General features: G+C 34.3%; 5 protein-coding genes across 5 annotated transcripts; all 5 read left to right on the top strand.

Moving 5' to 3' along the window:
• Positions 1–457: 457 nt before the first annotated feature.
• Positions 458–1,600, top strand: RAS1 (Ras family GTPase RAS1; the record flags this gene model as incomplete). Its single annotated transcript, XM_041550135.1, has 1 exon — positions 458–1,600. The coding sequence occupies one exon, from the start codon at positions 458–460 to the stop codon at positions 1,598–1,600; it is 1,143 nt and encodes a 380-aa protein (XP_041406069.1).
• Positions 1,601–1,951: 351 nt separating this feature from the next.
• Positions 1,952–2,746, top strand: PIN2 (Pin2p; the record flags this gene model as incomplete). Its single annotated transcript, XM_041550134.1, has 1 exon — positions 1,952–2,746. One exon carries the CDS (start codon positions 1,952–1,954, stop codon positions 2,744–2,746), a length of 795 nt encoding a protein of 264 aa, XP_041406068.1.
• A 463-nt stretch (positions 2,747–3,209) lies between these two features.
• VAM3 (SNAP receptor VAM3) lies at positions 3,210–3,998 on the top strand (the record flags this gene model as incomplete). Its single annotated transcript, XM_041550133.1, has 1 exon — positions 3,210–3,998. One exon carries the CDS (start codon positions 3,210–3,212, stop codon positions 3,996–3,998), a length of 789 nt encoding a protein of 262 aa, XP_041406067.1.
• A 3,553-nt stretch (positions 3,999–7,551) lies between these two features.
• RGS2 (GTPase-activating protein RGS2) lies at positions 7,552–8,631 on the top strand (the record flags this gene model as incomplete). The annotated part of the gene is made up of 1 exon (XM_041550132.1): positions 7,552–8,631. The coding sequence occupies one exon, from the start codon at positions 7,552–7,554 to the stop codon at positions 8,629–8,631; it is 1,080 nt and encodes a 359-aa protein (XP_041406066.1).
• A 1,422-nt stretch (positions 8,632–10,053) lies between these two features.
• Positions 10,054–11,892, top strand: LEU9 (2-isopropylmalate synthase LEU9; the record flags this gene model as incomplete). Its single annotated transcript, XM_041550131.1, has 1 exon — positions 10,054–11,892. The coding sequence occupies one exon, from the start codon at positions 10,054–10,056 to the stop codon at positions 11,890–11,892; it is 1,839 nt and encodes a 612-aa protein (XP_041406065.1).
• Between the last annotated feature and the right edge of the window lie 438 nt (positions 11,893–12,330).

Below are 12,330 nucleotides of genomic sequence, written 5' to 3'. Positions count from 1 at the left end.
GGTGCGTGTGCTGGGGAGGACGGGGAACGCCGACGGGAAGGGAAGCGAACGGGGGTGGGCAGGCCACGCGCATTGCAATCGCTTCTTGAATGTAATATTGTACGGCACGCCAGTAACAACAATAGCAATAGCAACAACATTTGTTATTGTTTATTTGTTTACTGGAAAAATGCGTCTTCTCATCCCCCCCTTCTGATATGCTGCCCCCTCTCCCCCCTTAGATTGTTGAGGCTGCAATGCACTGTGATGCGGTTATATTTCGTTTTGGTTGTGGTTTTTTCTTTCTTTCTTCATTACTAGAACTATCTTCTATATATATATTCACAAAGTAATACTATGTTATTATTTGTTCAGTATCAGTAATTGCAATTCGAACACTATACATATATATTACAATAACATATATATATACATATAGAAACAAAGAAAGAGGCCTGAACAGAAGACAAAAAGAAATATGTCGATGAATAAGAGCAATATCAGGGAGTACAAATTAGTAGTAGTAGGTGGAGGTGGTGTAGGTAAATCTGCTTTAACAATTCAATTGATCCATTCACACTTCGTAGATGAATACGATCCCACCATTGAGGATTCCTACAGAAAGCAAGTCGTCATCGATGAAAAAGTGACTATCTTGGACATCTTAGACACTGCGGGTCAAGAAGAATATTCGGCCATGAGAGAACAGTACATGCGGACAGGTGAAGGGTTCCTATTGGTGTATTCCGTGACTTCCAGAACGTCCTTTGAAGAATTGATGACGTACTACCAACAGATCCAGCGTGTGAAGGACGCAGACTACATTCCTGTTGTCGTCGTGGGAAATAAATCTGATTTGGAAGATGAGAGACAAGTCTCTTATGAAGATGGTGTATATTTAGCAAAACAAATGAATGCGCCGTTTTTAGAAACCTCTGCAAAACAAGCTATTCATGTCGAAGACGCCTTCTACACTCTGGTACGTTTAGTCAGAGACAATGGCGGGGCATTCAATAAGAATCTTGAAAACTCTTTCACTAATACTAATACAATTACAAACTCAACGGTTGGAAATACACAAAAGAATAATACTGCCACTACTCCTACTATTAATAATAATGACATCAACGACAACAACGACAATAATAGAGGGTATCACGGTGTTGAGAATGGTTACACACAAGTAGACGGTTCAAATATACAATCACAAGAAAATGATTATAACAGACAATCACAAGGTGAATATGTCGAAAATGGTGCAGTACCACAAACGGAAATCAATAATACTATACCTAGAAGATCATCAATATCTTCGTCGTGCGTATCATCGCCGTCTCGTTTCACTAATAAGAACAATAATACAGAGATAATACCGAATGGAAATAATAACAATAACACTACTGCTACTCCTAATAATAATAACAGACAAGGGGATATTTCTGAAGAACAACAGACTGCTCACTCCACTAAAAAACATACTTCGTCAAAGTCGAAGACTCATCATAATACTGGTAAGGCAGCTAGAGAAAATCAATCGGGCCCTGCTGCCACTACTGCTGCCACCCAAACTAATGCAGCTGACAAAAGTTCAAGCAGCGGCGGATGTTGTGTCATTTGTTAAACTTGTTTCACTCAGACTCAAATATACTACAACCTTAGATATATATGTATAATCAAATTATGTATTTATTAAATTTTGTCACATTTCTATTGTAATATCCAATTATTTCTCTTCTGTTTTAAGTTTTTTTACTGCTACGCGATTCTCTTGTCTGTATTTTCCTTCTTTCTTTTTTTTCTACTTGTCTTTGATCTGATAACGTTAACGATGTATTTATATACTTATAAAAGGATAAAGAGAAATAGTACCTACTCACATATCAGCTTACATTATGGAACATAAATAAATAACAACTATCACTCTTTCTTAACGCTATAAAACTACCATTACTTACCTTAAACCATCCATAAAATGTCGTTTTGTAAAATCTCAAACGCAATATATCCAAGAGATTTCACCGATGACTTAAAGAATACAGGCAAAAGTTTTAAAAATTGGAACTCATGTATGAATGATAAAGCCTGTAAGATCATCGCTATTGTCGGGATCGTCCTTGCAGTGATTGTCGGATTATGGTTGATTGGTGGTCTCCTCACATGTTTCAGACAAGGTGTCACCGGTATTGCCGAATTCTGTTGTTGGTGTTGTCATTGGAATGATAATAGAAACAATAATAATCCAAACATGATGATGAATAATAATGGGTATGCTCCTCCAGGGATGCCAAATAACAACGGATATCAACCAGCACCAGACATCGTCTATCAACCTATAAGATACCCTGAGTCTGCATATTATGCTAACAATGACAATGGAAAAGATGCGTATTATGACGAAGGAGCTACTAATGGGAAGAGTAATAAAGATAGTGAGGTGTTTGAAATGGAACAAGATTTCGATCTCGAGGGTCAAAGACGCAAGAGTCTCAAGAGACAAAATAAGAACGTGGTCTATGATTTGGAATCTGAGGATCCCGTAAGAGATTCATTTGTTAACAATGCAGGGTCTACAACTTATTTAAACAGTAACTATACTACTTCTGCAACGCATTTGGACCATACTCCAGGTACATTAAATAATAATAGCAATGTTAATATTGGTCAATCTAGACCATACCCTGAGGATTCATACTTCCAAACGGATCCATATGGGCCAAACCAATACAATAATAATTCAAATGGTCACAATACAGGATACTATTACTAAAATCTCAAGTAATATTAATGTTAATAGGATTACATTAACCATATGAGAGGATCCTTTTTCTGCGCTATTAGAGAATAGCCAAAGTTCTGCTGTCGTTCTTGCGATGATGGGCTGTCAATTTATTTTATGTTTTTTAAAGCGTGGAATGACGAGGGAGAAGAAAAAAAATCAAAACAAAGGAAGATGAGTATTATTATTATAAAAAGGGAAATGTGACCACTTTTAACTTGCCAGAATAGGGAAGAAAAAAAACGAAAAGAGAATGCAACCTTTGTGAACAAATTAAATTCTCGATACACTACGCACTAGCGTAAACATATATGAATACTGTAACAAGGGTCAGTCTCATGCTTATGTAGGTAACCATTATTGGCATTTTTATCATCAGTGATCATTATTTTCAGTTGATAAGACCATTTCACTTATTTATTCTCCCTATCCGTTAGTTGCAATAATCGAAACAATGTCCTTCTTAGATTTGGAAAATCAGAAATTACCATCACTGACAGTGAGTGATACTGGAAGTCCCAGTAATCTGATAGGTGAATTTGCCACACAAGTCAAATTACTTTCTAGACAATGTCGCCAATTAGAAACCACAAATTGTTCAACAAATTTATTCACACATATAAAAGATGAACAAATTCCGTTGTGTCATGCCATTAAAGATCAAATTGTTAGCTTACGCCTTGCCCCTGGTAGTAAACTTGACAGTGATTACCAGGATATCAATGCACAATTGAATAATCTGGAAACCAAATTTAAATCAATGAAAAAATTACCTTTAGTAGATAAATTGGCTGGTGAAGATGATTCTACAAATTATGTATCCATCAAGATAAATGAACAAACTCCATTATTGGATGAATCACAACATGGTACTCAATTATATGATCAAAATCAACAACAGTTGCAGCAGCAGCAGCAAAATAATGTTGCAATTAATCAAGAAGACTTGGATTTTCATACTATAATACATCAAGATAGAGATACTCAAGTTTCCAGGATACATGGTGCAGTTAGTGAAGTGAATGCCATATTCCGTCAATTAGGTACACTAATTCAAGAACAAGGTGAACAAGTAGACACGATAGGAGAGAATATTAATCAATTTGGTGAAAATACTCAAAGAGCCAATGAACAATTGAAAAAAGCTGATGAAAACCAGAGAAAACGTAACAAATGTGGAATGATCACTTTAGTTATTGTATGTGTAGTATTTTTAACTATCATTTTGATAATCTTAAGTTAAATTGAATAATTTTCTTAACTACAATTTAAAGACAATAAATAATATATAGAAATATAATATAATATGACAATAATGAAGGAACATTGAAATCTAACTTGAACTAGTTGTTAACATTGTTAAGAACTACCCCGAATCATATGAAATAACTCTATTATGATTTGATCTAGAGACAAATTTCATTATCAATAAAAACACATATATTGAACTAAACCTATTCTGATTCTTTGAATTGACTTATTCAAAAAGTTCGAAACAACTCTAAATATATTATCAGCTCCTAAACGAAATACAATTTGATTAGGTCAATTAAAATAAATATAATCATATTGTTATGATGACTTAATTTAATAGTAACAAGAGGTGATACCCTAACAGTCATTTTTACAAAAAGAATATTGTGATTGCGAGAAAGTGTATATATTTCGGAAAAACTTTTTTCTATTTTTGTTTTTCCATATTGACATATCAACCCCTCCCCAAAAAAAGGAGAGCGAATGGCCCCATGTGGCTGGAGGGCAGATAATAGTAAACCCAGTTTTTAAAAAGTTTGATCTTCTTCTCCTTTTTTTAAACTTCCATGGCTGAAACCGTGATGTCATCGTGATCCTTTTTGTTATCAGAGACTAAGAAGAGATCTGACAACAGATGGAAGCAAATGTTGATGTTTCAACTTGTTCACCCTTATAGTTATAAATAAAACACCTCAACATCTCACCTTACAACGTATAACCTTAACTCCACAATTTTGAGTAATCCCTAACTCTTTACTTTAGCTAGAAATATTAGTGTATTGTTTTAAAGTCGTTACGTCATTTTAGAGTAAATGCAATTGTTGGTTACTTTATCTTACATTTTTCATATGATAAACAATAAGAGTTGGTTTTACTTTGTAAATATAACCTTAAGAGGCTGAATAAGCCATCTATGAATAAGAATAGCTTTTAAACCTTATTTGTTTTAAATCAGTATTTTTTTGTTCATATATTCACTGCAATACGTTGATAGTAGTGATATTTCATAATGAGACATTTAACTAAGTAAATTTTAATTTATCCGAAAAACATCCATTAGCTGATCTTTTTAAATCTGTCAAAGCTTGTGATGATCATCATTTTCAATGTAAATTCCTCCCAATACAATATGATTTCAAACCTAATTACTATCAATGCACGTGTTTATTTACACGTGCAATTTTATTGTTTTATATTGTGGTATAATTGTGTCAATGTAAAGGCAGCTCGTTATAAATGATTGATCTCTTAGACAATTTAATCTTCTATAAGTTTGTACTACTGCTTTCTATTCAAGATGTTTTACTGGAAAAGACGGCAAGCCACACTTCGCGAGAGAATACAACACAAAAAAATGTTGCTTTGTTCAAAAAAAGCTTTGATTTTTCTACGGTAAGTTGTACAAAATATGCAACCCTGCAGCTGAAAAAAAGAAAAAGCTGCGCGAAATATACTGAGACGCGCAAGTCGTTTTTTCTTCTTAGAATTTCAATGGAAATTCATTCCCATTTCGTTGTTGTAAGTTATTAACAACTTTGGACGCTGCGAAAGAGAAAACAACAGCAACATATGTTGCTTCTCGTATACACGTACTGAGGGATAATTCTTTTTTATCCTAACTAACAACAAAATGTATCTGTAATTAGAAAGGTCACTATACTTTGACCATACGTAATTATTGAATCCATTTTCCGTGACTACGGTAATAGTTTAAAAACTCAAACTCAAATAACAGTTCAATTTCAAGGAGACACTCCTTATAGATAGCAGGTCCAAAAATGAAGTTCACTTATCTACTCATACAAAGGAATAAAACTGCGCCGCTCTATATTTATTTAAGTAGTTTTGTTGTATTGGGGTTCTCCCCCTGAAACTCTTAGGGTCCAACTAGTCCTCAGTTGCAACTCAACGCAGTATTTGTAGCATCACTTGTGCGGTATTTCCTCCGGAAAGTGCAATTAGACTATCGTATCTAAGAAGTGTTGCGAGTGCTTCTGAGGATAGTGAACTGCTATTTTTGAGATGTTAGGTTAAAAGGGGAAGAAACAGAAGAAATATAGGCTTCCTCTACCTCTTCCAAGAACTGCTCGCACAGACCACTTCACCAACATCTCCAAAAGAAAAAGAAACGACAAGGAAACCGAAACGTGACCGGAAAGCAGAAAACACCGCACAAAGCGGAGACGCTTGGTATAATAGAAACAGGACCAAAAAGAAAGCGAACAGCAAAAAAAAGAAAAAAGATAATGAAAACCCTTTTTTAAATCATACTTCCTCAGAACTGAACGCAGCACTGAGCAAAGGATCACAAAAAGGAATGCGTTTTTTCCATCTTCTCGTTTCTTTTTTCTTTTCTTTTTTTTCACTTTTTCCCTCACTCAAATTGAGTTGAAATTCACAAAAAGTCACAAGAAAGAAAGGTAAGACCTGTGAAACCTACTACAGAACTGAGAAATATTATTCATATTGTTTGCGGCTACTCAACTGTTACCAATCGATAAAGGATCGACCATCTGTAGCTGAGATAACTAGACCAAGAAATTAATTTTTCTTTCTTTCTGTTTTCTTTGTTCTTCTCACTGTTGACTAGCAACATTAATAAGACTTGAGTTTAAAACAAGTGATTTAAAGTATCAACATTTAACATTAAATTATTCATTTACTTGGATAAATGAGAGGGTGCGAGAGAAGTAAACGTGGACAACCAGTATATCAATAATTTATTTCAGGTACCTAACAATTTTTTCTCTCTCTTAGATATATCTCTATTACACACTATATTTCTTTTTCGACTTTGTGGATTTTCGATTTTGAATAATAGAGATCAAATTAAATTACAATAATATCAATATATATTGATTTCTCATTTTGAATTGCAAACGAATACTGCAGACTACAACTTAATTGCATCATCATCCATCTCTTTTGAATAATATTTTTTATTTGGGTTGAGTCTATATTTATTTCTCTGTGATAGTTAGATTAAGAAACATAAAGAGGCACATTTATACACACGTATACAAGGCAAAATAGTTTCGCCGAATAAATAATTATAACAATAACGTCAAAAATATTTATTCTAGATCATCAGGTTCATTCATCATCCAATTTAAAGTTGATTGATATATTTTCTTTCGAATTTTTGAGTTTTTAATTTTTCAGTCTTTTATAAACATTACAAGTTTTATTTTAATTCTGTTGTATTATTTAACCATTCATTTTCCTTTCTTTTTTTATTTGATATTTTTTTCCACTGGTATCAATCATCTACATTATTCATATTATTACTATATATTAAAACAACCCATTTGAATTTTTCATCTTTATTGGAAATAATAATACAATTTTGATAAAAGATAAAAAATACCCATATTGAATCTTATGATAATATAATATTATATTCCTATTGATTACTTTTGATAAAACAATATTATTAGCATTGTCAGCCACATTAATTTTATTTTTAAGTTTTAATTTTCAAGATTATTCCCTCATACACATATTACGATAGTTTCACAACTGCTGCTATAGCATTCACCCATATGCCAACAGTACCAAATCTTTATGAGCTCCTGTCGGAACTCAACGAGTCTACAGATTATACAACAGACACAATAAGCAGTCGTCGAAGCAGTAGTGGGTCGACTAGTACATGCGATCCTTATTCCTTACATGAATTCTATAAATATTTGAAAAAATGCCATTGTGATGAAAATTTAGAATTTTTCAATAAGACACGCAGATTTTTAGTTTCAGAAAATACTTTGTCACGTAATATCTCTACGGACAACACATATTGGAATGACGAAGTATATAATAAATTTATTGTGGTGGATTCTCCAGCACAATGCAATTTCCCACAATACGTTAGAGATAATTTCGATGCATGTCATTCAGAGGGAGTAAGACCCACTCAAGCAGAGATAATTAACGCCATTGAGATAGTGATGGGGATGTTATTCGATGCATATTCCCGTTATTTGAATCACATACAGACCAATGATCATTACAGTGTTGTATCGGAAGAAATTGAAGAAGATGAAAATGAAAGAAACCTTGTCGGGCAAGATGATTCTGCTACATCTCAAGAATATGAGGATAAATCTATATCGAAATATGGTTTAGATATGGAAAAATTGAATAAAGATATTGCTCATATGACACTTACTAATTCCATGTCTTCATTAACTACCACGGAAAATATACATACTGTTTCAAATGTAAATACACATTCAAGAATGACTTTAAATGTCAAATTACCAACACCAGAAGAATCCAGGCAGCAACAACAAGTGAGAACAAATAAAAATAATAATGATGGAAGAGCAAGCCTGATTACGAAAGGCAAACTATTTTTCCATAGATTACAAAAGAGACATCCATATACTACTAATAGTAGTGATGGTAGCAATAAGAAAACTACTGTTACCACTACTAGTACCAGTACTACTAGTAATAAGATGAAGAAGAATGGTAGTAGTACATCTCCAAAAAGTCTAAAGAAGACAAGAAGTAACAATACCCACAGTCATAAGCATACACATAGCAACAATGTTCATTCTAGAAGTGCAGCAGCATCGTTAACCTTTGATAGACCAACTATCCCCGCCAGCACTTCTTAAAACGAAACAAAATAATAATTCATTTCAGCATTCCTAAAACCATTTATAGGTAATAAAAAAAAGATATACACACAGCACTTAATAGAGAAAACGGTTCCATCGTTTTACTATTTGCATGACCATACCCCATCCGCAAATACGCGTATATATATAGAACACTACTAGCATTAACAAGAAACACGGGATATTTATTAATAAAATCCTTAACAAGACACTTTTCTAACCATAATTTGCATTGAAAAAGAGCTCCTACATAAATAGCTCCTCATTTTTTTTTGTTTACAACCTCCCACCTGCATCCATCCAAGATGTTTTGATAGACTTACATTGCACATTTTAATAATTATATTTCAATATATATATATATATAAATAGATCTATATATGATATTTTTATTATAAAAACATAATCATTTTGCATTAACCATTTGCGAATATACAACCGGTTATTAAAATACAATCCACTATATACATGTGTGAGTATACGAGCACATCCTTGCATATTGTATAATTTATGTCACATATTCCCCCAAGGTCATCGCCAATTGAGAACTGCTCTGTCCCTGACACATCCATTACTCCATAATAAAGATCCAACCCAAACCGTTGTTGTCAACTTGCTTCAGTTAGCACGCCGCCTTTACCGCTGACCAAACTAGAGAGCGGTAAAGCAAAAAAAGAGTCACCGACAAGAATTCTGTCTTACTAACAACCGGCCCGTCGACCCGTTCCCATAGAAAATTCATGAAATTCATGAAATTCGCGTTTATTAAGCAGACAAGACACACAGCGGTAACGGCAAATACGACCGCTAAAGTCTCTCTTTCTCCAAATTACTAGCCAGATAGACGTCTCTCCTATATACTATTCTACTAGTATCACCTACTGATAATAATTAATATATACGTTGAACTTCAAGTATAATCGTCCTTGGACTGGTCATCTTTGGTATATGAATAGTAGTATTAATATGTGTATGCTAAGTCCTTTAGCGGATCCTTGTCATTATATTCTATTCTATTCTATCCCTCTAATTTATAGCTATTGAGAACTACGAAAAAAAATACTAGAAAGTTGGAGAAGTGTCACTCTCTTTCACTCCATACTTATTGTATTGGTCATTGCAATAAAATTCTACATCTATGATTCATACTTTTTTTTTCACACAATTTTTCACTCTAACTAGATCTTCGCCGAACTCTTAAATAGTAATAGTGCGTACATGCAGTCTTCCTTCCTTTTTTTTTTTTCACAGCTCTCAATAGCTATATATAAGGGAGAGAGGGAAGATGATTCTTGCAATATTACGTTGATTTCATTTTAGGATAATTTGTTTCTCCAATTCTTTTTAAATACTTTCCATATTCAGTTGCTATATACATATATACATATATACATACATACATCCATTCACACTTACGCTATGGTGAAAAGAACTATCGTTGCACTAGCCGAACAAACAGGCAGAATCTCAAAGACTATCCCTCCTTTCAAACTAGGTTATAAAAATATGTTAAAGGATCCATCTGTAAAATACAGAGCATTTCCTGCTCCAAAGATGACCGAAAGAAAATGGCCTAATAACACCATTACAAAGGCTCCACGTTGGTTATCTACCGATTTAAGAGATGGTAATCAATCTCTACCTGATCCAATGACTGTGGAACAGAAGAAAGAATATTTCCATAAATTGGTAGAGATCGGTTTTAAAGAAATAGAAGTCGCATTTCCTTCTGCTTCTCAAACAGATTTCGATTTCACACGATATGCCGTGGAAAATGCTCCTGAAGATGTCACAATTCAAGCTTTAGTACAATCTCGTGAACATCTAATTAAGAGAACAGTAGAATCTTTACATGGTGCTAAAAGGGCCACTATACATACATATCTTGCCACTAGTGATATGTTCCGTGAAATAGTGTTTAGTATGTCCCAAGAAGAAGCCATCTCCAAGGCAGTCGAAGCAACTAAATTAGTAAGGAAATTGACTAAAGATGATCCATCACAACAAGCTACACATTGGTCATACGAATTCTCTCCAGAATGTTTTAGTGACACTCCAACAGAATTTGCAGTAAAAATCTGTGAAGCTGTTAAGGCTGCATGGGAACCTACTGTTGATAACCCAATTATCTTTAACTTACCTGCTACTGTCGAGCAAGCTACCCCTAACATCTACGCTGATCAAATCGAATATTTTGCTACTCATATCTCCGAACGTGAAAAAGTTTGTATCTCAACGCATTGTCACAACGATAGAGGTTGCGCCGTTGCCGCTACAGAATTAGGTATCCTCGCTGGTGCTGATCGTGTTGAAGGTTGTGTCTTTGGTAATGGTGAACGTACAGGTAATGTTGACTTGGTCACAGTGGCCTTAAACATGTATACCCAAGGTGTCACTCCAAACTTGGATTTCTCCGATATTACATCTATTGTCGAGGTCTCTGAACGTTGTAACAAGATCCCAGTGTCTCCAAGAGCTCCATACGGTGGTGACTTGGTCGTATGTGCATTCTCTGGTTCTCACCAGGACGCTATTAAGAAAGGTTTCGCTTTACAAGAAAAGAAGAGAAAGAATGGCGACCATCAATGGAAAATTCCATATCTACCACTGGATCCAAAGGATATCGGTAGAGATTATGAGGCTGTCATTAGAGTTAACTCCCAATCTGGTAAGGGTGGCGCTGCTTGGATCATTCTAAGATCTCTAGGTCTAGATGTCCCAAGAAACATGCAAATCGACTTCTCCTCTGCAGTTCAAAACAGTGCAGATGAATTAGGTAGAGAACTAAGAGCAGAAGAGATTACAAACTTATTCAAGGAAACTTACAACTATAACAATGAATCTCACAGATACATTACTTTGCTAAATTATAACGTTGAAAGAAAGGATAACGAACGCAGAGTTCTAACAGGTCAAGTTGAAATCAACGATGTTGTCGTCCCAATTAACGGTGTTGGTAACGGTCCAGTGTCCTCCATTGTCGATGCTCTATCCAACTTAGTTGGTTTCAAACTATCTGTTGAACATTACTCTGAACATGCTATTGGTTCTGGTACCTCTACTAAGGCTGCTTCTTTCGTCCAATTACGTTACCTACGTGACGAGGACAATGGTGCTGCTTTCAAGTGGGGTGTTGGTCTAGCTGATGATGTTGGTGATTCTTCTGTCCAAGCTATTCTAGCCACCTTAAACAATGTCATTGAAAGTGGTGAAATCCCAGTTCCAAACGTGGCTAAAAAGGCTAAGGCTTCTGCTTAGTTTTGTTACGATTATTATTATTACAGTGATTATAATTAACGTTCATTTACATACACATTTTATATATTTATTACATTTAACGCAAATTTCTTTAAGAATACATCATTGAAGTTGTAGAGAAACATTTTATCATAGGAATCCATATATATTTGTTTTTCTTTCTTGATATTCAATGGCCCTAAACTGAACAGCAACAACAAAAGAAAATAGATAGAAGCGAGGAAGTGAGACAAAGAATGAACAAGGCGACGAGGCAACCAGAGAGATTCCATTTGGGTTAGCAATTCTGGAACAAGTAATAGGGTTACACTTATATTGAATCCTATTAAGTACGTCAATGATAGACATATATATCTATTATGATAAAAATGATACACCAGATATAATTGATTGAAAGAGTTACAGAGAAATAAGAAAATAAAACACCTTTAACTGGCC

Source organism: Maudiozyma barnettii, assembly GCF_903064755.1.
Source record: "Maudiozyma barnettii strain CLIB 1767 genome assembly, contig: KABA2_04, whole genome shotgun sequence".
NCBI lineage: Eukaryota > Fungi > Ascomycota > Saccharomycetes > Saccharomycetales > Saccharomycetaceae > Maudiozyma > Maudiozyma barnettii.
The sequence above is the reverse complement of the archived record's forward strand: the minus strand, read 5'-3'. Positions and strand labels throughout refer to the sequence as shown.